The following is a 26,737-nucleotide window of genomic DNA, read 5'->3' on the forward strand; positions in this document are numbered from 1 at the left end:
AGAAATAAAATTTTCATTCCAATATTCTAAAAGATTTTTTTTTCCTATTTATTTCTAGACAATGTAATTAGTATTTCTGTATTATATTTTATAAAGTTAACGAATCTACAGCATTGTAATTGTTACTTCTGACTCAAAGAATTGCCCATTAAATGTCTGTGTTTATAAAATCAAGATGATATATAATAACGTTTCCTGTTTGTAATATTGAATACTACCTATTAAACTGTAACATTATTTATTGGTTTATTTCATTTACTACGATATTGACTAGGACATTAATTTCTGTAAAACAATTTATTTGACTTAGATACCAAAGTATTAAAATATTCTACGGGAACTATTAGATTTCACGATTAGAACTTACCGCTTTTAAAACGATTAAACCTAGATTAGGTACATCCTTAATCCGCTGTATAAAAGTAAACCTATATGAAATTGTAAATGTGTTGTAATTTGTCAGTAAATACATTCTACAGCACATAAACATGCTTATAAAAATTCTAGCTCCAATAAAGCGATGTCTTGTCTAATTAGTACAAGAAATTGAGAAATGATTACCTCCGTTTTCGAGTACAAATTAGTGTGCGTTAATCGGTATGCGACGTGAGATAGCTTCCATTTATATTTTATTTAATAAAATATTAAAATCTTGCTTTATGAATGTAACAACAACACTAACACATAGATTGAATTGAATAATATACGACAACTAAAAATACACAAATAGAACAAAGTAATAAACAGGTATATGAAAAATACAAAGACAATGTGTCTGATGAAAATCTAAATACAACACCTTCATAAGAACATTCATTGAGGAAGGATCAAATAGTAGGCAGGACTGAGGAGGGCACAGAGACACTATAATATATGGTAGGTACACATTCCACACATCGATAGGGGTTGCTTTAGATAGGTATCGGACTCACGCAGCCGGCGACGGCCGAATACTATGGGGCTCTCCCAAGGTCTCGGTCAGAGAGAGGTCGACGACGAATAGTCTTCATAAGATGCTGCAATTTTGTAATATTCGCATATTTATACCTATGGCAATGATGGGTTAAATTAGCATTCGAATGAGCCAAGTACCTACGTTCGTACTATTACGCGAGACGAGTGAAAATGTAATCATCATGTATGTAACTATTAATGTCAATAATAGGAACCTCCCCCGTAGCGTTCCAGCAATATCCATACGTAATTAACAAGAGTTTCTATACTATAACTTTTCGTTTAAAACAATTATAGATCGGTTAATGAGACATGTAAAGCGAATTTCAGTGAATTTACGTAAGCCACAAACGTAAGCGTGTGGGTGTGAACAGTTCATATAGATAACGTACCTGAGCTGTCTGTGACGAGGCGGGGCGGCGTGTCCTCCCGGTTGCTCGGAACTACGATCACTACTTCGTCGTCTCTAGGGGAATCACCGTTGCGACTTGATGATGTTCTGAAAATTTATATTCAGTTCCCTTACTCCTCTATGCCAACATATACATGATATCAAGTATTTCAACCTGATTTATATGTTAGGCACACACAGAACTAAGTATAGCATTTTCTTTTACAGACACTGTGGTTCAAAAGGGCTAATCAGTATGCACATAAACGTGGTACCGCCAGTACTATGTTCGCTATTAATCGTTAAAGTCATATAGTACATATTATAATTTATTAATCCCGTTCTGCATCATAGTTGAATGTTTAGTTCGAAATGTTCATTTGACTATTCATGCGTCCGGTGTTCATATACTACGGGACACTAAGTGTTCATATATAAGCGTGATTTTCAAATCGCCAGATAAAAGTTATCTATTAAAGAAGTGATAACATTACTGAATATAAAACTAAGACCATCGAACAACTTTATTCATACGACTGTGATTTTTGATTTGTTATTGTATATTATTCTATGAAAAACTTTTATATAATGAGTAAAAAATCTGTCCTAGAATAGAGATCATTTCTAAACTAATTAGAAGAGGAATTGAATAAGTATTTAAAAGTCAGCAGAACCGGGACAATAAAACCTCTACCTTAATTAATAGCTTAAAAAAATACCAAAAAGATACTACCACGAATCAACGATTAAGAAAACATTATGTTTAATGATTGCGTATTTTCTATACTATTTGTAAATGCACAACAATTTCCATATCTGGCATATTTTATTAAAGGTTCTATAGGTCAATTTTTATCCCAAGAAGAAACTAATCTGCGAGCGGAGACACGAGCAAAGCTAATCCAAAACAACGTGCTTGTCGAGACGCTGCGGCGCCGCGCCGACGCGATGAGGCGATCTCAGCTTTTTAATATGCTATTTAGAATGTCGATATGCATGCCTGACCGTAGACAGTTTAAATACTTAGAAAAAAAGACTTCATCACCTACGCACTAATATTCCACACTATTTTAGACAATGATATTTAATTATAATAATAATAAATTACATAAAGAATATAAAGATAATATGTAAGGCAATAATCCAACCTTAAACCCTTTGAAAAGTTTAAGAAGTTTTAAGACCCATAATCCAGTCATATCTAACAGGTAAAGTGCATTCAAACCAACGCAGTATTTACATAAAACTGTAAAGTGCGTGTATCATTTGCAATGATAGGTAAGAAATTCCCTAGCGAGAGTTGTTTTTTTTTTATTAGTGGTGGAGTCACTCCGTGGACCTAACATTCTACGTGGGCTTTATCGAGGTTGTAGCATTTTTTTAGACAAACCTATATAAATCAAGTAGGTATCTCTATTCTATTAGAAAGGTGCGTAACAATTCCAAAGTCTCAACACTACTTATTAAAAATGCATTCATCCACTTACTTTACTATAACTTTTTTTCGCATAAATCTAGTTCCTAAGTCGGAGTAGCCCCTATTCATAGGTCTTTTGAGAGGCGGCGCAGCGGCGGGCACCTGAGCTGGCTGCTCAAACGTCCGCGACACGGGAGAGTTCGGCTCGGAACACTGCTTCTCCGTCAGCGCTGGTCGTATCCGCACTGACAGCGCCGACTCAGGCGGCGCCCCACTTTCGCCGCCATTGCTACCACTAGCTATCCTCCTTGCGGCTCGTCTGTCTTCTTCATACATTTCTAATAAATGATCCAATTTACTTTCTATGTCATCTACCTAAAAGAGAAACACAAAATTAACGCAACTATTGGATATAGCTGATCCTAAACATAAAATATTAATATATGAAAATAGTTACTTGTCTTTCAATCTTAACTACTCTGGAAGCTAGGCTAATTTTGGACGCGTAGACATCTTTAGCCTTCGATCCTTGTTTGCCAAGTATTTGATCTAATCTGTTAACATAATGAAATAACAATTATTATATAGTTTAGTTTAGAGGTTTATATGGTGTATAATAAAATTATGGTTTCACATCAACAATAAACTTTTTGTAGAGTCGTGACCGGACATTATTCTGGGACAATTTTCAGAAATTGTAGATTTCCATTGAAAATTTATAAATAAATATCTCCTATATGATAAACTGAAACATAAACATACATATAGCTAATACATGGACACAATATACTTACCAAGAATTAAGTACATAATAAAAATGTGAACTAAGCATTACAGACATAGGCGGCCATTTATCACATATTTTATACTTACAATTCAGACTGCAAACTGAACTAAGTACATCATATACTATCTAGTAATTATATATAAATCCCCACTAAATGGCGTAATTAAACTCCATATAATCCTACAGAGTCAGGCATTTCATGGTTTTAAAATCAGAGAGGCCTTATTTCAACACGGGTGGAGCACCTTAAATGAAGCTGGTAATCATGAATTTTGATGCGCTTCCCGTACGGCGCTGGGGCGGCTTTTCGTATCGCAGTATTGCCAGTTAGATCGCGTAGCTTTATGTATAAATAAATAGAGCGTAATATCAAGACTATAATCTCTTTCCCAACATGCTTTGTTAATAAATTTAACATTTCTAAAAACTTACACATGCAAATAGCTTTCACTCGTTACATACACACAATTATTATATTGTAAAGTACACTATTGCACACTAGAAAATATATATACAGGTAATGAACACATTAATAAAAAGGATCTAATATATTATCCTAAACTCTAAAGGCATTAAGCTTTTGTACAAATAGTTACAAAAATCAGTTACTCAAAGATTAATCTGTAGCACGTACCTGAGGCCCATCCCTGACGTAATACTTTGATTGCTATTAACGTCATCTAATCGCGGCGCTTATATTATGCCGACAATTTTGGTGTCATGCATAGATAAACACTGTGCTTGCCAAGCGATATTATATTTGCAGGAGGAGGGTTAATTTGTTGCATGCATATTACGGCACTAGTGCAAGTACGAGGTTACACAACGAAATTTTTATAAGGATAAGGTACCTTCGTGGAATAAGATATGACGGGTAAAGCAATAATATAAAGCCGATGTTTGTGTTAGTAGGTAAGTATATGATTAAACTAAATATTTCGAATCGGTTAAATAGTATTTTTTTAAATTTATTCCTTACTAATAAGGTATTCCATTAAAAGCTATGAAATTCTGAACAAAATGTAAGTACTATATTTATTCTTCTCAAATTTCAAAATTCTAACCAAAGAAATTTAACTAGAAAATGCAAATAAATTTAATAATAATAATAATATCAGCCCTGTATTATATACTTGCCCACTGCTGAGCACGGGCCTCCTCTACAACTGAGAGGGATTAGGCCTTAGTCCACCACGCTGGCCTAGTGCGGATTGGTAGACTTCACACACCTTTGAAATTCCTATAGAGAACTTCTAAGATGTGCAGGTTTCCTCACGATGTTTTCCTTCACCGTTAAAGCGAACGATAAATTCACAAAGAATACACACATGATTTTTTAGAAAAGTCAGAGGTGTGTGCCCTTGGGATTTGAACCTGCGGACATTCGTCTCGGCAGTCCGTTCCACACCCAACTAGGCTATCGCCGCAAATAAGTTTGTGTCTAATTAATTATTATACTGTTCGTAAATTATTTCAGTACTCTTCATTGTAATGCCCGCTAAGGCAAGAAGCTATTGCTTATTGAGCACCCAGTACCTACTAGGGCATACAATTATCTGAATATTCCAATAATTGATAAAAAATTATCGTTTTTATTTTCCGATAAAAACCGATAATTATCGGTTTTTAAAATAAAATAAATATCTTGTTTTTTTTCGCTTTACTTTAGCCAAACGTATAATTTAGGTTATATGCTGCTCAAAGCAATCGGACAAATAATACTTTAAAGTAAAATTAACTTTTTTTTTAAACTGAGTGACCAATAAACAATGTAGAATTATTAAAAAAGAAAAGGACGATGGCATTTTTATTAGTAGTTCTCAATTAAATAGCCAACAGAGTATAAACACCTTTTTGTTTTTTATTCTGGCACGGCAAAGCGACTGCACTGCAAATGATGGCAAGCGCGATGCCGTCCAGATAAAGTATGGAATGGCAACAAATGGCTATCTCATACCATTTGATACAATCATTTTGGCCTACTAAAATGCTTCTTCACGCTACGGCAGAAGGACTCAAAATTATAGGAAGAATGGAACACGTGCCCATCCAAACTATTCCAAATCTGATTTTGCGGCAAAGAAAAGTTTTGGTAAACTATGCGTTCGGGTCGTGATGCATCAAGCTGTAGCTCCGCATGCCAGTACGCGTATTTCTGCTGGGGAAGTTCTAAAGGAGAGGATTTTCAAATTGAATAATTGGTCAGATGATTCGCCACGATACAGTTGGTGAAACGCGCTCAGAGAAGCGACATCTCTTCGCAACTGCAGCGATTCCTAGTTGCTCGTCGCGTCTATACCATTCATTATGCAAATGGTCTACTGCTGCAATCCATGTAAGGCATCGAGCGAATAATGGGCGTAACCGTCCCTAAGGTGCGAGCAGTATTTCATAATCGCGAATTCACGATACTGTTAATCGAGCGTGAAAGACCGATGCACTTGGATTCAGATCACATCGGATATCCTCACCGAGGATACGCGGGCCATTCCGCAATGAGAGTGAAATACCCTGAGATTGGGGAAGAAGAAAACGGGAATCTTTTGCACGTGATCGCACACACCTGCGTTTTCTTGGCATTGAACTCTACTAGGTCCTTGGAACCTCATATAGAAATGAGACCAACGACTCCAACCAATTCCCTAATTGTTTTGAGCAGTATATAATATATTGACAAAAAAATAATAATATTACATTTTTTTAAATCAACGATTGTATTTCAAATAAAATCACCCTTTTGACTATTGACTATATTGACTCTGTAAAGTAATTCTACATTACGACTAACAACCTACATCGAAGTTAAATATTGAGTACAGACGAATAATCATCATTATACAAGTGTATAAAAACGGCTTATTCGAGTGTATTAATTTCTCATAATTCATAGAACTATATTTACTAGCCAAGTTATTCGGTACATTATTCGAAATTAGTGTAATAGAGGCATCACAGGATTTTTTCCGATAATTATCGATAATCGATATTTATCGGATTTTTTTCCGATATTTATCGTTCCTCTTAAATGGCCCGATAACCGATAAATTATCGATTATCAGATTGCATGCCCTAGTACCTACCCAAAGTGCACAACGTACTCCTTCGAGAGAAAATAATTATGTTGCCTAAATGTTATATTATTACTATATATTTCTTGATAAATATATTTACATAATATTATTTTGTTAAAAATACTTTCATGTTAGCAATATAATAATATTAAGGGTTATAATGTTATGAGGTTTTGTCATTTGATACTGTGATATGATTTGTTTTGACGTAGTATGACTGTGTATGTACTTAGTATGTAACCGGCAGTAATGTCTATCTAAGACTTAATAGCTATTTGTTTGTTCGCAATCTAAAAGCAAAGTGATTATAAATCTAATAAGTTAAAAAGTTTACACCTAGGTTGGGAGTCACGATTACACCTAGGTTTACACCTAGGTTGGGAATCACGATATGGGTCTAAATATTCCCATTGTAATATTTATTAATACTACCGCCATTTTAACTTTTAGCTAATATAATTATACATTTATAGGTACATGTTAGTTACGAAAATCTGATGCTATAGATACCAGAACGACAAAATTTCGAAGGATGGTGAATTTTCTGGACATGAATGATAAATGAAACAGCTGCAGGCTATATCGGTGCAGAGTACAGGGCTGGACAGACGCGCTCTCATCTCACCTGTACTGTAAATTCTTGGTTCGATTTAGCAGATCAGCGTGCCCCGAAGAGTATTGTTCTATCACGTCTTTCACGTCGTAAGGTTTCAAAGCTTCTCTAAATCTCTTGCGTGCGACAAAATACTTGAGCTACACGAAAACAAAACACATGTCCTGATGGCTAGTTGTCATAATTCACCATTATATTTGTATGGTAGGTAAGCGAGCATGTTTTTAGTTTATACTTATCACCTATAATATATGTATTATGCTAATACGAGTATTTATGGTTTGGTCTATGTTGTTTAGGTTTAGTATTGTTATACCGAGAATAAAACGATTCATTCATCTTATGTAAATGTTTTGTATTCGGTGTTCAAAATGGAGAGTCACATGCCATCTGCTAATAAAGGTGTGGAACAAATTACTAAAAGTATTAGATATGTTGTTGTCTATGCTAGTAGGTATATACTATATAGGAATTAATGCTAATGTTTGATCCGATAAGGCAGTCATGCATAATATTTCATAAACGAAATATAAAATAATGCAAGGCCAATGTTAATTGGAACTAAGTTAAGTATAAAAATCATAATTAAACATTATTGCGGCATTCCTAAAATGCATTAGGAATGCCAAAGTTATTTTTTAATACACAGGTTGTTACTAAAAAAAATTCTGACCACTAATTATTTCTTACTTAATTTTCTAAAGTAGGTTTTGATGTAGTGCAGGATTGAATGTACCAGAATACAGTAGAGCGTGAAAAAAGGTCTGACAATAAAATCCTTAATTAGCCGATTTTATATTTTTTTAAATACCAAACTTATATAGTTAGCATGATAAAAATGGATTCAAATTAAATATTTTCTTTTTCAATATGAGTATAAACGAGTACCATTTCGATTCTAATACAAGTGTTACAGAAGAGGGATTCCAAGAATAACAAAACGAAGACGCACATATTGAAAAAAAAAATATTATGAAATTGACATTTCTTAAGAAAAGTTGTTGGATGCCAAAAAAAGATATTATTGCCAAATCACTACACGAGTCGTGTATTCATTCCAACAACATTATTTGGTAAAAATTGTTCGTACGAAACCAAATAATGAGCAATATTTACTAGTATAACGTTTAATTAGTTTGGATCATCAAAAGTATTGTACATTAGGACATTGAGTGATTACATTAATTGACTATCTACATAATAGAGAGGCGATTTCGAAGCAGCCATTGTATTGTAGTAATGCGTTAAGTAAAGGTATTATAACATTGCACACACTAACTACTACAGTATAAAGATATTAAAGTTAGACCAACTTTGACTACAAAGATTACGTTACAAGACACAGAGTAGGTACAGTCCAGACGGAAAGTATAAAGAACGAATATAATAAATGGTAGTGCATGGTGTAGAGGGGTTCGCTGGCAGCAGTAATACCTAGTCTGGACGTTTTTCACTCGACCCAGCAGGTCCACATGGCCCGCAGAATATTGCTCAATAACGTCCTTGACGTCGTATGGCTTAAGGGCTTCCTTAAACTTACGTCGGGCCACAAAATACTTCATCTGTTAGAATTCCACAACAAAAATATTTCAAAGCTACCAATATAAATTCTAATGTTTTACTACGAATTGAACTTCATATTTCTAGACTATGGTATTATGTAAGTCTTGTATATTCTACGAACCATTTTCTTTTTTACTGCGTTCGTTTTTATTTACCAACGTCAAAAATTCAAAAGTAAGCATAGTCCGCAAGTTAAGTGGAATACGAGTAATGATACTCACTAGGGGTTATTAAAAATAAGATTGAGTGGGATAAGAAAATTATATTTAAAGGGAAAACATCAATCATCATCACCATGTTGATCATTTTCTTGTTCCTTTGTGGAAAGTGAGTGAGTGAGTTAATCACCTCGAAATGTTTTTTGGCGTTAAATAGAAAGGCTAGCGTGAGGACGACAGAGACTAATAACGTAATTTTGCGTTAATTTTGTATGGCCCGTTCAGACTGTAGGCGTTCAACGCGCGTTTTCACAACCTGGGCTGACTCTCACTGATTTTCTATGCAAACGTGCAATCGTACTCACATGCCATTGTGCATTTTAACAAAATGAATGAGTATAAAATGGCATTTAACACGGATTCAACGTCTGATGCCTGGTTAGGCTCTAAGATATGATTTTTTCTATATTGCTCAAAGAGTTCTAGTTCAACTAGTAAATTACTTGAATAGGCGTATAATATTAAAAAAAACGGAAATAATATTATTATGTATCAACTGTGCTATGTAACTGATTGATATTAAAAAGAAAAAGGCTCGTACCAGTAGGCAAATAAACCTAAATCTTTGGATGAAATGTCTCTGATAAGACGTGTAGGTGTAGAAAGTACAGCACGGTAAAAAGGTGGTAATTCGATCCCTCAGTTTTTACGTCTCACGTCAAAAATATCTGACTCTAATATGAAAATACGTTGCGGTGTTTATAATTTGTTTGTCACTGTATCCGTTTGTTATTATGTTTTAAATGAAATTAGAGTGCAAAATTTAGACAAAGGCTATTGTTATGCTTTTTCGTCTTCTTTCACATGACCTTATTTCACTCCAATGTGGTTTCAGCGCAATTTTTTTTTTTATCATATTCTTGAAATTGTTTAACAAATTTTTGTCCAGTAACCAGAGGATTATAATACATTTGGGTTACATGATCCACTGAAGTCCATGTTAAATTTTAAAAAGAAACGGCAAATACTACATACATAAAATATTCAATATCACATTTCCGCAGACATAATATTTGAGCTCATAAAACTCCGGCACCGAATCTTAACTGAATCAGAATCTTCGGCACTTAAACTTACTTATCTTAACTCCCTAATGCAATTAGAAGGGAATTAACATTAACGTTATTTATTTATTTTAAATACATTCAATGTACTCTAAGTAATCAATAAATTACCTAGTTATATATAATTAAAATAAAGACTAAAGCTTCATAAGTTAAACTCGGTTCCAAAGTTGCGCCGGTATGGATTTCAATTCGATTAATAAATAAAATATGGCGTCTTTACATTGATTTCTTAGGTTTGAAATAAATTTGGCACTTTTTCTCTTGTTTTGACTGGAAAAAAATTGACAACACAAAGTAGATAGCGTGTCGTTTATTGTATTAAATAACATGGAATACGGCTAATATATATCTGAGGGGACCATATTACCACTTTTTTCTCTAGAAATACCTGAATCATTATGAATATATAGTGGATAAATTAATGTTAATGTTTCTGTGTAACATCAACATACAAGATATTCTTTGCAATGATAAAGTCAACGAAAATCTGAAACTATCAAACGTTGATGTTCCAACGAAGTATGCTGGTGATCTGAAGTACAGAAATACCTATTAGGTGTTTATAGTTTTTCTTCTAAGAAACATCACAAGTCCGCAAGATACTCACTAACATTATACATGCGAAAGTTTGATGTGTGATTTTTTAATGTTTATTAAAAGTAAACGTAGTAACCATTAAATCGATTTCGATGAAATTTAGCATATAAGTCAAATGTTATTTCAGCATATCGACTCTTTCCGCTTCACAGGGTGTAAAGGTCATTGTGCGCGGTATCACTTTTTGGTGTGGTCTTACTTAATTTTTCACGCTCTCTTGATAATATGTTTATTCAAAATTAAACTACGTCGAGAAAAAAGGGTTTTTACAACCCAACATTCTTTTCCGACTAAACCTCATCTTTCTAAGTATAAAACTATGTTCTATAAATCATTTTCTTATATTACCAAAGCTGATAAAAATGCAACTACGAAAATTTTATAATTTGAGGGTAAAGAAGACGTAAAACGCATAAAAATATGCAATAATTTGTAATTTACACCCGTAACTAAATAATAAATCTATAGATTTTATTTCATCTAAATAAATATACTTCGTAATGGGTAATCGACAAAACATTATCATGCTGAGTAACTACTTATAAATTATAGCGTGTTGAAATTTTCGTCTTCGGATAGCTTTTTTTTATTATTTACGTTATTTATTTGTATTACAACTTATTTATATTACGAAGAATACCTAAAATCCAAGCGAAATAATTTTGAACCGATTATTTAAAATAAAATTGATCATAGAGTTATTTAAATGATATTCATAATAGGTCTTATTTACATGATAACAAAAAAGTGGTGTGAACACCAAAACAAAAACCTTATAGATATTTACCGGCTTTTTACTGCAGACGTTCGTTATTAATTCGTTATAGGTGATATATTTTTAGGATCTAAGGTATGTTACTCCATGCTAACTTATTAAACAAGACTCACTACGTAACTGTAATTATATGAGACAAATACAGCCAAAAAATAAGAACTTTCTAGACCGCGACTTGATAATTATAAAAACAAAAATGAGATGTCAGAATATTTCTTATTGCTTTCGTTTTTTTTGCTCACACATTTCGTACGTGTTATGAAATTACGCCCTTTGTAGTGGAAAGCGTTAATTTGGTAAAGTTTATATCCTAGTAAATTGCATAGTAGTACTTTTATTAGCGGGAAAGAACAATCACGCGGTAGCGAACAACATCTAGTTTATAATATTAGTGAGATATATTTAAACGTCCACGGTTATTTTTTACGTTTTGTTTCATCACTTAATGTTTTTTTAACTATCATTTTTAATGTTTCCCGCCGATCTTGTAACGTCTGAGCTACGTTACGTCGGTAAGCTAGAAACTAAAATAGGTCTCTTTAGATCTTAATTTGCCTATGCATCTCCGTAGAAAATTATCTCTGAGACTAAATTATTTTGTTATAAAGAGATATTTTTTAAATATCAGAGTGTAAATAAAATACCTTCGTAAAAGAAACAATTACATAAAACCGCTTACTATGTGGAGCAGGGGGTAAAAAAAAACCTAGACTCTGGAATTTAAATTAACGTAATTTTAGTTTTGAGCCACTTAATTATAATTTGATATATATATTGAGATATTAGATGGTTAAATGGTTATTTCAATTAATATTTTAACTGTGTAAATTGCTATTTACCGAGTAATTTGAATGAGAATGTAATTTGTTAGTGGATATAGGATATATATATAGAATTATAGTTAGTTCTAATTAATTAAACACCAAGATATAATTATGATGGACATGATGGACTTTTCTATGTCTGATAGTTTCAGAATTTCCTTCAGAGTTTTGGTGTTTGAAAATATTTAACAAAAAAACATACCTTTCTGATGAATCGGATGGCTGCTTTGTGACGCGGCGTCAGTGTTACACAGCGAGGCTCTTCATCCTCATCTGCAAAAGAAATCATTGTTTATCTATTGGACACAATGTATGTTATATTTGACTCAAACTACTTACAAGTATTTACGTGGATTATTAATTCATTGGATTTTTTATTCCAATATATTATTTACGTGTATAAGTTACTTTATTAAAAAATGAAGTACATATTATAATATATTATGTTGAACACATATAATTAGTAAGTTTTTTTTAAGTTTAGGAAATATTTTAAAATTGTTAAATTTATACACACTAGCTTACTACTACAACCACGGGGGTAACGTAATACAGTGTGGAAATATAAAAACAATATATCTGTATTAACCACTGCCAGAAGGTGTTAAGTATTACGTACAGTAGACATTGTTCCAAACTCGAAAAACAATCAGATAGATACGATTTGTTGGAAATCATTTCCAATAAAAAAAAACGATCAGCAGTGCAACCTCATTGATAAACGAGCACAAATTTGGCATATTCTAAATTCTTTATTTATTAGTAGATAACTTTCTCTTTATCTTCATAGTAAAAATAATATCTTTATAATTAGATACATATATTTACGTTTCACGTCGATCTGTATATATCAATAACCATATAATATTTAATAATTATTAGTTTATATGTGCAAATTATTTCATTGCTGTTGATAGTATACAGCGGTTGAAAAATGGTAAGTACCATATGCCCCAGAAGATGTTATTAAAAAATTAAAATGTAGCTCAACGAATTCAGTTAATCATATATAAGTAATTTGTAAGTAAACACTTAAATTTATCTACAAGAGATTGATTCCTAGGTGTGAAAATGTTGAAGTAGGGTGGCATTAGATAGCTAAAAAGAAAATTATGGAAGTTAATTTTTATAGCAAGAATTGTAGGTTTCCTTTTGCTGTTAAATGCTTTATTGTTAGAAATATTTATTATTTGTACCAATATAGCACAAGACACTATGAAAATTACAAACGACGATAAAAAATTTAACGTTAGTCACGATATTAAGATTTAAATATTTTTTAGATGTAAAGGCAAAAACCGCTAAATAGACCATATACCTGGCACAAATCTCGATATAAAATATTATGGGCGATTTTTTATCCCGAAGAATTGGACAATACGACTTTTATTCCGGGAAAAAGGCTTTAATGCCGACGGACACGCGAGTAAAACTGCTCAAAATTAATTTAAATAAATTCAATATTGTGAAGTGATCACATTATATTATTTTATCCACATATAGTTTATTTTACTTAATATGCGAAGCAACGATCTCGATATGTGTCCCGGCAAACTATTCACGAAATGTAAAAACTTAGATACTAAATGAACGCACTTTCTAAACCCTGCAGAAGTAAATCTATTAAGGTTACGAAGGGATACATTACTATTTAGAGATGTTATTATCTCATCCCAATAGCACTCGTAGCATCAGTAATTGTTTAAGTATTTAGAACGCTGACGGATTACTTTTCTAGATCCTGTCTGTCATTCACGAAGCGAATAAATAACTGATTACTGCAATTATTCATTACAAACATTGAATAAACATTCGATGCAAGTAAGTATTCCTAGGCTATATAAATAACAAAGCTAACCGGTTTTGAAAAACTTTCGTAGCTTGTATAATGTCGCAGATATTACGCCACCGATATAAGTTTTTGAATACATATCGAATCGGATGTACGAATTCCGCGTTGTAAACGGTATACCCTGAATATTGTAGGTGAGAGGAAACGAGTCATTTCGACGCAAACGCGTACACCTGGGTTTTTATTAACTTAACTAGATTTTTGTAATCTAATGCCGAAATGATAACAACGACAAGAACTCTATACTGTTTGCCGATGTCTCCTCCTAGTAACAAAATATGTACAAGTACACCGGTGAATCATGTTGTCATCTGTGTAATGTAACTTATTAATTAACAAACGCAAGTACAAACTCCTGTAGAATTCTTTAGCATTATTCGTGCATAGTTACTCTATATCAAAATTTGTATTTACTATTTACCATGACCTAAAGTGAAGTTGAAGCGGCGATAGCCTAGTTGGGTGTGGAACGCACTGCCAAGACGAATGTCCGCAAGTTCAAATCCCAAGGGCACACACCTCTGACTTTTCTAAAATCATGTGTGTATTCTTTGTGAATTTATCGATCGCTTTAACGGTGAAGGAAAACATCGTAAGGAAACCTGCACATCTGAGAAGTTCTCTATAGGAATTTCGAAGCTGTGTGAAGTCTACCAATCCGCACTAGGCCAGCGTGGTGGACTAAGGCCTAATCCCTCTCAGTAGTAGAGGAGGCCCGTGCTCAGCAGTGAGCAAGTATATAATACAGGGCTGATATTATTATTATTATTATGACCTAAAGTTATAGACTTAATCGTATTTTTTTACGTACACATCGACTGACCTTCCCTAAAACATCGTATATTATTTATTTAACGGTCAAAGAATTTTTTATGCGTGTAAAAATTGCTTGGTATTTGGCGTAAGTTGAATTCGTTAACTATTTAAGCACTGTTGTAAATATGAAATATAGTTTGAAACTAGCTGCGCTAAATTGTTTATAAGGAGCAAAGTTATGTTTTGCATTTGAAATAAAATGGCCGGCAATAAATTATAGAAATATTCTACATATCTTTGCGTACACGATAGGCTTGTTGAGAATGAAACGATCTGCAGAGACGAATGTCCGCAGAACCGAAGGCACACCTCAGATTTTTCGACGTTACTTGTGTATAATTATTAATCAATTCTCATTCGGTTAACGATGAAGGATAACATGAGGAAACCCATATACCTGATAATTTTTCATAAGAGTTTCTGGAGTGTGTGAAATCTGCCAAGCCCCACTAGGGCCGAATGGTGTAGGTACTAGGGCCCAAAACCCAATCAATAGTTGAGGAGGCCCATGCTCAGCAGTAGACAATACTTATGTAATATGGGGCTGCTATTATTATTATATTATTACATATTATACTTTTCTGATGTCTCGTGCTGAATGACGTCTTAATTATTCGCTTAATAGATAAAAGAATGAAAAATAATATGGTCAACTTTACGTGCATTAAACCGAGGCGTAAAGCGTTATTTTTAATTATAATTATTGATGCTTATTTACATTTTTGACAATAAACTTGGTATCTTAAAAGTACACAGCCAACGTATTTTATAATATTTTATTTTTCATTCATTAAATCAAAATAATTTATATCAAACAACGTGAGACACATTTCACCATAGCACGTTTTGATGATGAATGATCGTTTGATATTTATGTAATTATTAGCTGCCATTATTTTTTTTTCTGTAGGATAGTTTATTCTATATATTATTTGTCACATCTAATATATTTTCTTCATTTAGAGCATTACCTATTCTGTCTCTTAGTTAGTATAACTTATTTATTATTAATTTTAGGGTTCTTGCTATGATAGAATGGCACATTCCATTTAGTTATCTTTAGCGACACTATGGATGACATTTATTAATAAATTTTCTTGTTATTTATATTATCAAAAAATTAATTGGTAGTGCAAATTTATCTACCTAAAAGATTTTCCGACAATCACTACAATCTACATAATAATTAACATATTTTTAACATTATAAGTTCTAAATAAATGTTTACAAAAAGTACAAGAACGTACCTTATAAAATTTTACAAATGCAGAGGTTTCCCCAAATTATGGCGCTAATATTAGTGATTCTTTGGAGGCGGTAGCCAAGACATTTCCGTAGTATTGTAATGCTCTTTAGCTAAGACGCCTTTCTACAATCGTCAATAAAAACAAAAAAGAACGTAAGGGAATGACAGCGAGTCAATAAATCTGTCGCTGGGATATGTCATTCTCATAGATATTTTTACAAAGTTTAAAGGCGTCTTGGCTACGGCCCTAAGTTCGTACCAAACGATAATATTCTGTTCCGAAACGCCTCTTTGTTTAAATCGACATACAGACATTTAGGATACTAAACCGATTTTCTGGGATAATCTAAATAAACGAGTGGGCAGGAACCGAATCTACGTCGTCCAAGTTTTAAAAATAGCCAGAGTTACTAGTAAACATGTTCGAATTTGGTCACCTACACATACCACAATGACGGCAAAAGAGGCCCGTCTTGCAAAACCTCATCAGTGTCTATGATTATAGAAATAAAATGCATCTAATAATAATTAATAATTTTCCATGTTTTGCTTTATATTTTACTCTTTAACCATAGTCAAATAAATTATAATCTATTTGTTGTACGGCAAAATAAACAATAAACGCAGAACTATTCTAAAAAAAACGTTATTATTTCTATAATTATCATGGTTTAGATTTTAGCCGAAAATAAGCTGACAATTTTATAACTTTTCCTGTCTAACAAGCTATGGGATAGTTTTATTTTTAACATAGGTACTTTTATATACATGTGCACTAAGTGTGTATTAAATGTAGTTTATTATAAAATACCTACTGTTTAGATTATACAAGCTCTAAAACCGCGGTTTGTTAAAATAACCACTCGTACCTAATACATTACTAAACATAGATTAGTAATAACGCTATAATTGCTTGATAGAGTTATATAGTTAGACATTATTAATTTAAATATGAATCATGAATGACTCCGCTGGCAATGACAATGACAGCGAGAAATGCCGGCGTCGCTTAGTCACAATCAACTTGTTGCGGAGAAACACTGCACGTTTCTTAGCAACCAGGCAACTGTGCGGAGGTTTAGAGAATAATAATTTCCATTCTTCATAATTTTGTTTGTGGAAGCGATTTAAAAATCTTGTAACGACTATTCATTATAGAAATACTTATTTTTATATTATTACTTATAAGTTGTTAGTATCTATATTTAGTCATGTCTAGTAGTTAGTATTACGACTGAATATATAAGCTTCCTTCAAAATCTGGAGATCGTTATATATATTTTTATTTTATTTCAATACGTATTATTTTATAAGTTCTCGTGAAAATAAACTCCCTTTAACAAGCCTTAATTGACAACAGATTGATGTTTAATAGACACTTGATAATCCATAGATATTAATTTTATTGTTAATTTATTCAAGTAAAAGCGCTGCGCGGATCTTGTTGGCTTGTTCCACAGACACATAGCAGAATAGGATAACAACGGGCTATCAATTTTCATTTTCATACAATTATTTGACATTTAAAGTGACTATAAACTTAACGACTATTAATTAAATAAATAAAATAAAAAATAGTTTATTATCTACCCACTTGCAAATAAAACTTAATAATGTCCTACTAAAAAGATTAACGGAAGTGGCTGAATTTGTGCTGACCGTGACAGTAGCTACGAGTAGCGCTGGTTTTCAGCCACAGAGTAGTATAGCCACTAGTTGAAATAGTTGCAAGTGCAGTGAGATCTAAAAAAAATTAGACCGGATCGATGTTTTATGTTTTTACTGTCGCCACTGTTATGCCGATCTGTTTAAATAATTCTAAATATTTCCTTTAAAGGACTCAATACAAAAAGAAAGGGAATATATGTCGGCAAAGTATTCCACAGCTTAATGGTACCGCAACCTCTAAGTTTTAGGTTTAAACCGAGATGGAGATAACCACAAAGCTGTGGTTCCGCAAGCCAGTCCGCGTAGTTTTGTTATGAATGGGTGAGGATGGAATAACGGTAAATAATTCTTCATAGCACTCGCCGTCACACGGACGTTAAATTTCGCTAAACAACGCAATTAATCAATTTACTATTTTGCAGTTCGAAATAAAAATCGTAGTTTGTTTATCAAAACAATTCATTATAATTATAGTCATATACGTTGTAGTAAATGTTCTCGGAAACAAAACATAGAGAATAACGATATTTTAGCTATCATAAAAAACAAACCATGCTTACGAGTAATTTTGAATAAAGTACGAGGATTCTTACACGTACCAGCAGGGATTGAAACTGGGCTTGAACTTTATTTCAAAAGCCATGAGCAAGCGTCGCGTGCCCGTGCCCTGTGCCACGCTAATTACAATAACAGTAACTATTGATTTGTTGTCACTAAGTTGGACTGTCGCCATCACTAACCTACATTACGAATTATCGTAATTTTTTTGTAAATTGTTGCTGATTTACCCAAATGTTCCTAGTCATTGAGGGAATTATAAATAAGTTACGAGAAGAGTTCAAAATGGAGGGTTTCTTATATTTATTTGACAAAAATAACATAAGAAAAAAAACAGAATATTATAAATAAAATGTTACTCGAAAATCACTTGTAAAACGAAAACTAAGTAATAAATGAAATAAATTAAATAACGAATCGATAATTTTTTTTAAAATAAAATTAATAACCAAAGTTGCATCTTAAATTTGTGAATACGGTGAAGTAATTGTGCAATTTATTGAATGTTTTTAAAAACATTTAGTTCAGAAAAATTATTATACACTATGATACATGAGGTAATTGACACGTGCTGAGAAAATAACATTATTTTACTTTATTATTTCGCGAGTACATTTTTTTATTAATTAACATTATATATTAATAATTTTCTAATGCTATATTAAATCATAATTGGTAGATTAGGCGAGAATAGTTTCTAAATATACTATGTTCAAAATGATATTATAATTAATAGTTTTAGTTAGCTATGTAGAAAGTGGATTCTAATAGTAAATAGCTTAGTAAAGACATACCTCGTTGACACACTATGGTTTACACATAAGGTCTGTTAAACAAACTAAGCTGTTGATAAGCGACAGTGAGAGCGTCAGTAAACACAGTCAAAGTTTTCTGAAAACAGTCAGCTATTTGCAGGAATCGTTTGCAGGGCCGTCCTACTGGTACTTCTTACCGTCGGAATTTTTCTTGGAGAGCGCTGTTTCTGCCACCGAGTCCTCGCTGTGCGAAGGGTTGACGGCTCGCGTCCGCACTGTGCGTCCATTCCTCGCGCCTGCCACACACAGGCACACTTCAACACTAGTACTCCACTTTATCTATCCATTTTATTTTCTATACACTCCTGCTGGACAGTATGTTTGCCAACGGATCCCTTACATTGTTGATAAAATAACTGTCTATGATTTAAGAATTGCTCTATATACTTACAAACATCAAATATTATACACCATAATATTATTTTATCTGACTATATTTTTTATATCAGAACGCGGATGGAGCTGTGGGGTAAAATTGTTAACTGGCTAATACTTATTAACATAATGAATGTTCCAATCTGTCTTGATGTAAATAGACTAGATTATATTTACGGAATTTAGTTTTGTAACACTTAATTGTATGTTCGAACTTTCATTTTACATAGATATAAAATGTTGATTTTTTACAAAATAAATATTGGACAATTCATAGCCGTGTAATATCCGGCCGGTTGCCTAACCGACTGGGGCACCATCGAGGCCCCAGTAACGGATTTGTGTCTTCGAGTTCATACAAAACGTATACTCTATTAGATTTTTTTTCATTTGTTTCCGAAAGCGCGGAATACCTTTCATTGCCTGGATCTTGCACGAATGTGTCATCAATCATTCGTAGGAAGTACAAGCAAAATGAAATATGAAACAAAAGAATTATTTTAAATAAAATTCAACAAAAAAGAATTGAGAATTTTAAATGAATCCTCCTAATTCTTTTGCTATTAAATTAGAAAGTAAGTTTAAGTCTACAATCAGATTATCCCTTTTTAAATGTCACCTAATGCAAAAGAGGCTTTAAATATTATACTTCTAAGTGAATCTTTACCGCAACGAATAGCTTATGCTAAGCAGGATTCATCTTATATTACAGAGCTCCGTTCTTTATTCATTTTATATAACAAAGCTCTAGAAAATTGCTAAAGAAGGGATCTTTTACTTTTCTATCTGATTGTGTAAGCGTCATTACAGGACTCTGCAGTATTAAGTATTCTTATAACTTGGTATTCACTATTATCCTGACCAAGAACATAGAATAATTTAAAAGTGACTTTGGATTTAGGTATAATATTTTTTCTAAACTTAGGCAATTTTAAACAGACGTATTGTTACATGTGTAGCTTGTTTTATTCCGTATCTAAATCCAATGCTATACGTAAAGAAAATAAGTCTCGTCTGATATTAAAGTAAAATAAGACTTATATAGTTATGAATAAAGAAGTAAATACATTGTTTTTAGTTCGAAACAACTTAAATGTTATGGAGGTCAATGCAGCAGTTGCCTTTTAATGTCTCAGGCAAAGTATTGATCCATTTGTTATCTCTGTCTTGTGAAAGTGCTAACACTTTTTGACGTGATATTTTTTAATCTTTATTCGTTGAATCAAAACAGTCTTCGTATCATCATAGTATGCAATAAGTATTGTACTTGGAATATAACACTGAATTACTTTGTGAGTTATGTATCGTTGTAGGTTTAACTTAATTTATAAAAGATACAAGTGTGTCACATAGGATATTTGCACATTGATAATTTGGTTGAGTAAATAGGGGATCGCTATCACTTACGTTACACACGCCACTCGCCAGTATCATTGATAGATAGTGGCAATTGGCATGAAACATAGCATTCCGTAAAAATACGAGGGAACACAAAGGGACGCCACTTTCAGTGTATACGGATGAAATAAAGAAACTAGCAACGTTTTTATGATAGTCAAAGCTTCATGATTTTGGTATCACAAGATATCCAGTTTTTAAGGCTATTTCTGTTATTGCGTACCCTATTCCTGAATATAGGCAGGCCTAAAATTCAGACGTACATATGTCATGTTTTAAATATCTTAAAGTATTTAACTATATTATAAGTTTTGTTGTGGTAAAGTAGATAACTACCACATAATTTAGAATTATTAGAAATATAAGTACAAAATACATGTAAGATATACTCCTAATACACATAGCGGCAAGTTACATTTGTAGCTGATGCTACGAAGCACATATCTTTACTTAAAATAATTGTAACAGGTAAATTATAATTGATATTGTGAATATTTTGCTTAATTAATCATATTTGGTATCTTGTTCGAAAATTTTAAAATAATGTGTGTTTTTCTTATTCATTCATTCATGGTCATTTAATATCAAGATAAAAAGTAACATTCTTTTTTGTTCTTGTACGACTTCTGCTATTTTCGAGGGCACGACGGCGTGCACATGACTTAGTTTCCAAAAATTGACAAACAGACATACGGACAAACAAATTGATATCATAAATTTAATCGAGCCTAACGGTACGGCAGAGTTAACAATGTATAACATTATAGTATTAATCAATCACCCAAGGAAATATACAAAAGTGAACATTAAAAAAGGTTAAATAATTTTTCATAACGTTCGTTGTGAATACAATGAATCGTTGTACTAATTTTGTTTTTTTATAAATGCTAATTTATATAAGAAATAAACGCCTGCCTACCTTTCCGGGAAAATAAATTAAACCGGCCCTGTCAGGCTAACAAGCGTAGAGTCAGGTTAAAAAAAAATAGTTTATAATATGAACGTTAACCTACACTTACTAACCTTGCCTTACGTAAATAAATAAGTAACGCGACGTTATTGACAATTTCGCAATGAAAATACGAGTTATCGCTCTGGAAACAAACTAAAGCGACACTATTTGAGATACTAAAAGCGTCCCTAATGAGCAATGGTTTTTTTCTGTAAGGACGTGCACTCCTTGCCGTATAGAGCGTAGATTGTACGCGCCACTATGAGGATAAAAACGAAGTAAACCAGTGCACGCTCACAGGCTAGTCTAGTTATGTTCTTATCATGTTACTAACCCTCCGAAGCAGTTTTGCGAGGCTGTTTAGGTTTTTCCAAACTCTATAAACCGATTATAAGTATTATACCTATCCATATTAAGTTCCATGTCCCCGATATCATCAAAAGTATAATTAACATCCCTATTTTTCTGTCGGGAGTTAAAAAGTCACAAGGTGCACTTATTTACAACACTTAAATATAAAATTAGATCTTGTTGTGTAATCATAACCATTTAGGAATCATAGTTTTTAATAAAAGAGTTTTCAGAATCTTAGCAGTCGTCCTAAAGCTTAGCCCCTTTAGATAAAAACACAATCGATCTGTTTAGATTAATACAATAGTATAGATTTGCTATGATCTCATTTATCATTAAATAATAATTATTACGAAATTTTCAATATGATGACGTATAAGGAGATACAAGTTAAAAAGATATATATACTGGGTAATATTATATATTTATAATTTATCCTACTATCAAATGACCACGAATGACAAAATGAAAAAAAATATTACATACTTATGTCCTTTCGCCAAATACGCATAGTTACAAATTAATAATACTGTATTTTTGTGATAAACTAACCTGATTTGACAAATAAGAGTTTAATAGTATCTAGAACTAATAGCAAATTATTGTTTTGTTTATGTTTTTACAAGGTAGTGGTGGCGTTCACTGTTTCTTGATAAAGGTTTGTTAATTAAATTTATACAGGAGACAAAACATCTGTCATATAGAAATACAAGACAGATATTAAGGTGGATATAACAAAATATGTCACAAGCTAAGTGAATAGAAGACCACAGGTAGAGCAATCGTAGAGGCACCCAAGCCCTCACAATGCAGTGTTTCAATAAAACGAATCAATTGGTATTTTCATGTTTTATCGCAAAACTCTAGTTTTATTACCGTTATTGTTTATGCCATCGTGAATAAGTATGAGATAAATGTATATATTTGTTTTTTCTTTGTTTTGTGGAATACCGTAACTAGAGACAAAAGAAAACATTTATATACATTGTTATGAAAAAGATGACGCCAGCTCATAATTCGGTTCAAACCTATCTAATCACAAATTGCTAATTAAAAAGAATAAGAAAAATACTTAAAAAAGAAAACATGATAAAATATATTTGGTTTATCACCATTAAAAAATTGCCTTTGATTTACTGACTAACTTTCGCTGTGAGTTATGAAATACTAAGTTTTTTAAGAACATTATACATTTGCGAATTATTGCTATCGAATTTTTAAACTCAGATTTACATTTAGGAGAAAAACACATATTCGAGCAGCTAGCCAAGAATTACATAATATTCCGATTTTAATTAAAAGAAAATCTTCTGCCATTTCCGCTTCACTTTTATACGATATTTCAAAGTATCTGTGTGTAATACCAACTTATTCAATGTTGTATGAAGTTTTGTCAGCCTGCCATCACCAAACTGTATCTTATCTACTTTTCGACATAGTAACGAAATATATTTTACAGGTATCCTATGAACTAACTGGCATGCATAATAAAAAATGCAAAGCAGTGTAAATAGTTAACTTTATTTTAGATAATCATGTATGTTACCGAACTGAAAATGAAAGCTTTGAACGAAGCCATTCCAGTAACATGAAGTACCTATGCTAAATCGCTCGTACAAATTGGAAATTCAGATTGTGAACCACACTTCATATTGCTAAATGTAAAAGTTTCGCAATTTTTGTAACTAAGTATAACTTTTTTACCCAAAACTCTATGAAACGCGAAAGCGGTTGTCATTTAGAAGCCACTCTGTCGATATAGGTACGTGAAGCTTCTTATAGCGTTATAAGTAAGTATCCTAATGTATTTCAAAGCGATATTATCTACGCGGGTGCATTTTTATTTAAAAAAGTGAAAAATAATAGAGAGAAGTAGAAGGTAAGTAGGACGTTAGCATCGTGTCTGGAGCTAAGCGCAGCTATTATCGCCGAAATCAGAAAATTTCTCCGGTCTCAATGCTACGCCAATATTCTTTATTCGTGTATTCACATATTTCTGGAAAGTTCTTTTACTAATAAGGATTTATAAGAAACGCAGCAGAAGTTTATCGACTGCAATATTGTCATGCCATAGTGCCGTCTAAAAGATGTGGAATAGAACCTTTGAAGCAGCTTTTCCAACAATGGAGCAGACAACACGCACGATCCCCTCCCGATGTATGATTATCTACGGAACAGTGCAATAAATGTCATCACTCTCCATTTCACCAAATTCTTCAAATGTAACAATCGACATTCAAGATCACCACGCAACGTGATTGGATGTTTTCTTCGTGTGTTATAAGTAAGTATGGTTGAAATGTTGACTCTGATTACCGCTTCAAAAACGTGATTCGTGTTGTTAGCAGCAGCCGCACTTTTCCCAATATGTGCCATTTACATATGTAGTCTCCCTTTTAATGTCATCCTTGCAATGACAACCAAATATTGGCTCATCGATTTCCGATTTCGTATTTTCTAGGTGAATTCCTGTTTTTGTGTTCATGTCCAATTTGCGTATATTTATTTCGTTCAGTTGTGTACGTTTGTTGTCGGCCTGAATTTTTAACAGCCAATTTAATATTTGTGATTTTTAAGAGCACTTTGTATGTAAAGAAACGTAAAGGGTGTGTCCTGTTTGACAAACGTGCCTTGCAAGCGTAGCATACACGTGGGTACGGCAACGTCACTGCAAATACAAGCGTGCATTACAAGGGAGCATAAACAAATCCCACCACGTAATGCATGCTGTGGTTGCCGCAGATTAGCTACCCTTTGCAGTAACGGCGCGGTTGCAATGAGAACACGCGCTCATATTACAGATTTGTTCGTTTTGTGGAAAAGTACATTACGGTATCAAACAAGTGATAAGTATGTATAAGCGAGGCAACTTATCGTTTAATGACATCAATGTGTAATTAATTAATAATTTAAATATACGCGGAGAGCACTTGTAGACCAAATGAACCCGGACTGGGCAACCGTATTTATTAGATTGTCCGCTACATTCATTGATTTTATAATGTATTTGCCAAATTAAATTTTTATGTAAATATGTAACATGTAGAAAATAATTGTAGTCAGTCGATAAATATAAAGTAGAGTGGATACGTTGTAACATATACAAGCTCATGCATTCACTCCTACTCCTAAGGAGTAGGAATCTTACTAGAGCACCCATAGCTCGCAGAGCTCTTCTTCTCATGAGGTGCAAATGATGAGCCAATTTCCAATCGCCCGATCTCGGTACGTCTCTCTTAATATTGGCATTCGCAAGCAATTTTAAGTTCTTGCTTTTTCTAAGCAAACCCAACTTACTCCCAAATTCTGTCAAACTTAGCCTCATAACAATTACTGATCTATCTTATTTCTAGATATATATAAAGAAATAACGACAAAGACAAAACAGTTAAGTAACTTTTTCCCTGTGCATAGAAACGATTTTTTTTTATGTTTTAGTGTAATAAAAATAATAGGTATTGGTTATCCATTCTCCATGTAAATCACGAAAATTAATGAATGATTATGGCTGATATTTGTCGACTGGGCGAACCTAGTACTCAATTATAATAATTATAGTGTTTCAAACAATCTGTAAACACCGCGTAGGTATTATAAAAAATACAGTATTTTCAAAACGTGCATTCTAAATATTTAGAGCAATTATAATTTTAGTACAGACGAGACTATTCTTAATAGTAGGTGACTATTGATAAATAAGTCCACCATATGCCAACAAAGCATTCTCTCATATTTTGGCCACACAGTGCGCAGAGGCGATAAAAATTAAGAAAAACTGTTTGTGGTGGGGAACACCAAAGGTAGTAGATTGCGCGGTCGCATACCATCGAGATGGACCAACCAAATAAAACAGTCATCGTCCTCTAAATTCTATACAACTGTAAGAGACGCGCAAGACAAAAAGCGATGGAGGCAGATCATCCGCTCCAGATGCAACCCTGATGCTGACCACGATCCTCAGATATGAGGGACCGACTAGAGAGAGATTGATAAATAAGTAATAATAACAAATTGAAAGTGGTCTAAAATTAAAACTTCTGAACCTAGGTTCCTGTTATAATATTGTATTAAGTAATGAAAGGGTTAGTGTTATTGTATTATGTTTGTCGTGATAGGTAAGAAATAATATGCGATTAATATCTATTACGCGCTGTCGCAAAAATTTCACGAAATGCGAATAACGTTAACGAAACACGTTATTAAAAACATTATTGCATACATGCATCCGTAATAATGACCTACAGACGCAATTATCAGTACCTAGCCTTATTCACTAGGGATGGGTCGAGTTTGTATTCAAAATGTAGAGGAGAACGTGGCATTTTTGTCAGAAATAGGTTTACACAAACGGTAACCAAGTCCGAGTTCGGTGAATTGCCGTATACGACTACAAGGGCTCTAATCATTTTATACGAATAGAATACACACG

At 32.9% G+C, this 26,737-nt stretch overlaps 1 protein-coding gene across 1 annotated transcript in view; it reads right to left on the reverse strand.

The window, feature by feature from the left end:
- LOC115448363 (potassium voltage-gated channel subfamily KQT member 5) overlaps positions 1 to 26,737 on the reverse strand; it is a 63,510-nt gene that overhangs the window by 9,380 nt on the left and 27,393 nt on the right. The window contains exons 10-14 of the mRNA XM_030175773.2: positions 12,480 to 12,550; positions 7,246 to 7,373; positions 3,220 to 3,316; positions 2,833 to 3,137; positions 1,347 to 1,453 (exon numbers count right to left, since the gene is read on the reverse strand). Coding sequence (XP_030031633.1) covers positions 1,347 to 1,453; positions 2,833 to 3,137; positions 3,220 to 3,316; positions 7,246 to 7,373; positions 12,480 to 12,550 — 708 coding nt within the window. The remainder of the gene's footprint in view (positions 1 to 1,346; positions 1,454 to 2,832; positions 3,138 to 3,219; positions 3,317 to 7,245; positions 7,374 to 12,479; positions 12,551 to 26,737) is intronic.

Source organism: Manduca sexta, chromosome 25 (genome assembly GCF_014839805.1).
Source record: "Manduca sexta isolate Smith_Timp_Sample1 chromosome 25, JHU_Msex_v1.0, whole genome shotgun sequence".
Classification (NCBI taxonomy): Eukaryota; Metazoa; Arthropoda; class Insecta; order Lepidoptera; family Sphingidae; genus Manduca; species Manduca sexta.